Source organism: Saccostrea echinata, unplaced genomic scaffold (genome assembly GCF_033153115.1).
Source record: "Saccostrea echinata isolate AGI-Se365-2 ecotype Australia unplaced genomic scaffold, CSIRO_AGI_Sech_v1 ptg000003l, whole genome shotgun sequence".
NCBI lineage: Eukaryota > Metazoa > Mollusca > Bivalvia > Ostreida > Ostreidae > Saccostrea > Saccostrea echinata.
Window position 1 is genome coordinate 12,361,587 of NW_026889752.1, and position 4,019 is coordinate 12,365,605.

Below are 4,019 nucleotides of genomic sequence, written 5' to 3' on the forward strand. Positions count from 1 at the left end.
GTAACGTTACGAAAAGTGACCGAGACTGAAGTCTTTCAAATATAAATGCTTGTTCTAACCATCGGTGATTATGAATATTTAAATTGATAGCATTGCAACTATCATGTACAATTGATATAATAATGTTTGAATATTGAGGAAGTTATGTTTTATTTGAAATGGGAAAAACTTACACTTCACATCCATGTTATACTTAATGTATATGTGTATATAGGAATAATCCTATTGATTTCCAGTTTGAGAATTTTTCCGCACAATCTATACATTCAACTCTTCCTTGTATTTTTATCCAATGGTCCGTATGTCAATGATTGAATACATACTGTAAATATTAACAAAGTAAGTAATACATTTTACGTATCTTAGTAAGCAAACTTGTATATTTTACTCCAATGTTTTGCATGATACCATATTTTCTGCAAAACTCATTATTATCATTATCATTATTATCAATGTAGCTACTGCGAAGTTAAAAATGTTACATTTCTTGTTTAGCAAACGTTCCAATAAACCCTAGACAGGAAACCATATGGATTTTCATTCAGGAGTTTCAACACGACATAAAAAGTACTTTTTCCTGGAAACAAAAGATCAGTGTTTCTAATGTCTCTAAATGAGGAAAATATTCGCCTTCCATTGCTTATTCTATGTTTGGTGGTTTGGTCAAGTTTGAGTCAGAATTGTGGAAGGTAAGATTTTAGTTTGATACAATCCCATGATTAATTACTACAAAAATGAAATATGCATGGATTCTTGATTTTAGTGAAGATGGTCAGAAACAATGTTGCATGGGCTACTGGTACGAAGAACAAATGGACCAATGTTTGCGTAAGTAATGATTTTTTTTAAAGAATTTTAGTTCATGTTCTTCAAAACAGATTACAGAAAGTAATTATTAAATTCAAGAAACATTACGCTTCAGAATGTCCAGACGGGTACTATGGTAAGAATTGCTCAGATGTCTGTCCATATCCATACTTCGGAGAGCTCTGTATACATAAATGTAACTGTTCGTCATCCTATTGTCATCCGATTGGAGGATGCCATCCTGAGGACACAGGTAAGCAAATGAAGGTCTAATAATTATTTGAAACATATTAATCTGTAGAAACATTTTTTCAACCATTAAAGGTTTTGATCCTTTCAAATTTTAAGTGTTATTTTTAATTCTTTTTTCTTATAATGATGATTTTTTGAATATCATTTTTATATTTCATTTTACCATGTGTATCTATAAAAGATATTAGAATAATGTAGAAATGATTTTATAAGCAGAGATAAAAGTCTAAAAACTCTAGCTATGTAATTTGATATGCCCTTAAAATAAGTAATCGAAAGAGAAAACATGAATATTTCTTTTAATTTTGAATGTATGATGTTTTGATTTTTTTTATCCTGAAAAAAAATTTCAATTCATTTCAGCAGAATATGCACTTTGTGAGGGGTATGTTCTATAAAAAACAATATTTAATTAACGGTTCTTGTATTCGTATATGCTTTTCAATTAAACTCTCCATACTGAAGGATATTTCTTTCATATATATTTTTTTTCATATAGGGACAATGGTGTAACATGTTGCAGTAATTACTGGTTTAAAAAGGAGAGTCGGAAATGTGTTGGTAACTAGCTAGAGGGATAACTAATATATTTTTAACCTTTGTGTTTCTAAACACATATACTAGATGTTTTACCCTATCCAATGTTTGCCTTGTAAGACAATCACTTGACAGACGCCCGCGTGGCGCAGTGGTTAGATGGTTCGCTCTAGATTCGCGGAATAAGGAATTGATCCTTACGTCGCGGGTTCGAATCCCACTGTGGGACGTGGAGACCGATCCTTCGGATGAGACCGTATAAACCGAGGTCCCGTGTCGCAGTAAGTGTTGGCACGAAAAACATCTCTCACTGCTCGATGGCCCTGAGTGCTGAGTTTAGGTCAAAATTTAACGCTCTCCACCGGCAAGTGGTGGCGTCTCCATATGAGTGAAAAATTCTCGAGAGGGACTTTAAACAATAAACAAACAAACAATCACTTGACAACGATGTTTTATTCAGTCTGGACTAAATGTCAATCTTTCGAGCAACTCCATCTAAATATTTCCTGTTTCGAAACATTTCATCTTAAATTTTGATAATATACCTCTTTGCCTGTGATGCATTGTATATATCCGTATACTGTTTTATTTGATTTGAAGTAGTTAATGACGAGGAGCTATGATAAGCCTTTTTAATTGTAATGTAGAGTGCAATCCAGGACATTTTGGAATCAATTGTATGGAGAAGTGTCCATTCCCAAATTACGGTGAACAATGTGCGCAGAGTTGTAACTGCTCTTTAGAAGATTGTAACTATGCTACAGGATGCTCTTTACCAAACACCGAAAGTAACGGTAAAAATTGTCATTGTTGTTGTTATTTGTTGCCATTTTAATGTGAATTTTGTATGCATGTTTATAATGTAAAGCTGATCAAAATAATTAATGCTTATCGTCAATCCAATGATGAATTTAAAAAAAGAAGATAAGAATAATAAGTCAACAGAAATATACACGCAGCCATTCAAAAGCATTAATCATCGCTGGATATAATTTTTAGTAAAATACTATGAATCTTGTGAGTGATTTGTATTTTTAAGTATATTAAGGGAAATTATACTCAAGGTACGATTCTTATAACAATGCTTCAAAGGTAAAAGGGTCTGCAATATTATTTACCTATAATAAGGCTATGCCTTTTTTATACTAGACTTGAATATATAGCGGGATTTTGGAAGAATACTAGTAATTAAAAACAAATTGGTTGTTCCAGGTAGATTTAATTGGCTATAAGTAAATTTGTATGCTTTTTTGTACTGTAGGATTTTGTAACTTTTTTATACCGTCATTAATATTGTTTAACTACAGAATTTTGGAATAATACCTTTACTCTGTACAATAATGTCCAAATTAAGCAATATCTGATCACATAAGAGAATATTTATTTTAAATTTCACTGCACATGGCGGAAGATCTGCAAAATCAAAATAAAAAGTTTGAATTTCAGGTGAGTTTTACTAAGATCAAATATATAAGAAACTTGTGCATAAACTTTGAACCAGGGACATGCTTTTCCATTTTAATCCTGTGAAACACAAACCATAGCAGAAAATCCAGCATTAGGGAAATAAATTCCTAAGGGATGTCACTGTCTTTCAGGTACAACGTACTTCAGTGAGAAAATTGACAAGATTAACCAAAACCGTTTTTATCTTCGCGTGGGTGTGTACGTCTTTGGAGGTGTTCTTATTGTTTTTGTTATAATCTTTATGTGGATAGAATTGCATCAAAGGACCAAACGACGTCTTGATGAACAAAATATGTGCGATGAAAATGTACCAGCTTACGACGAGATTATAATAAGTGAAGAGAATGGGGGTGTTTTTATCTTAGAAAATGAGCATCTTTAAAATGAAACAAAGCAACTTGTGATCCGTGCAGAACATGAAAATGAAGAAATAAAATAAGAGTTATGAATAATGATCAGCAAAATTGCCCTAAAAAGACATTCATGATTAAACTTACATGTAATAACAAATCAGAGCACCAGAGACTCCAGATATCAGACAATACATTCACGGATGCCTTACACACATGAAACGCATATATTCATACAGAAGATCAAAAAGAAAAAAAAGAAGGGCATATGTCATGACTCATTGACTGTCATGACTGTCATGACTCATTGCTAGACTAAGTAAAGATTTTTAATACATAATGGAAGTTTTGTAAGGAGTCGACCTTTAATTGTAACGATGTAATAATCTTGAAGAATTAATAATGTTGAATAATCTAAACATCTGAAACATGAATGTAAATTTCAAAATAAAAGATATTTAAGAAATTTGTTAAGTTTTAATTATTGCCTTTTAAGTATTTTCTTGAGTTCTAAGCAAGAGTGAAAATATTAAAAAAAACCTGTCTCATGTGAAATAAATTCTATATTCAGTAACAATAATTGAATTTTCTGGTCATTACATTTTC

At 31.6% G+C, this 4,019-nt stretch overlaps 1 protein-coding gene across 1 annotated transcript; it reads left to right on the forward strand.

Moving 5' to 3' along the window:
* The first annotated feature begins 2,206 nt into the window (after positions 1 to 2,206).
* On the forward strand, positions 2,207 to 3,669 carry LOC133178883 (platelet endothelial aggregation receptor 1-like). Its single transcript, XM_061313550.1, has 2 exons — positions 2,207 to 2,390; positions 3,195 to 3,669. The coding sequence occupies exons 1-2, from the start codon at positions 2,216 to 2,218 to the stop codon at positions 3,443 to 3,445; spliced, it is 426 nt and encodes a 141-aa protein (XP_061169534.1). The 5' UTR covers positions 2,207 to 2,215; the 3' UTR covers positions 3,446 to 3,669.
* Positions 3,670 to 4,019: the final 350 nt, after the last annotated feature.

Coding starts and splice junctions, on each gene's coding strand:
- LOC133178883 (XM_061313550.1), top strand. CDS start 2,216: ATGATAAGCCTTTTTAATTGTAATGTAGAGTGCAATCCAGGACATTTT. Junction 2,391..3,194: donor ACCAAACACCGAAAGTAACG/GTAAAAATTGTC, acceptor ACTGTCTTTCAG/GTACAACGTACTTCAGTGAG.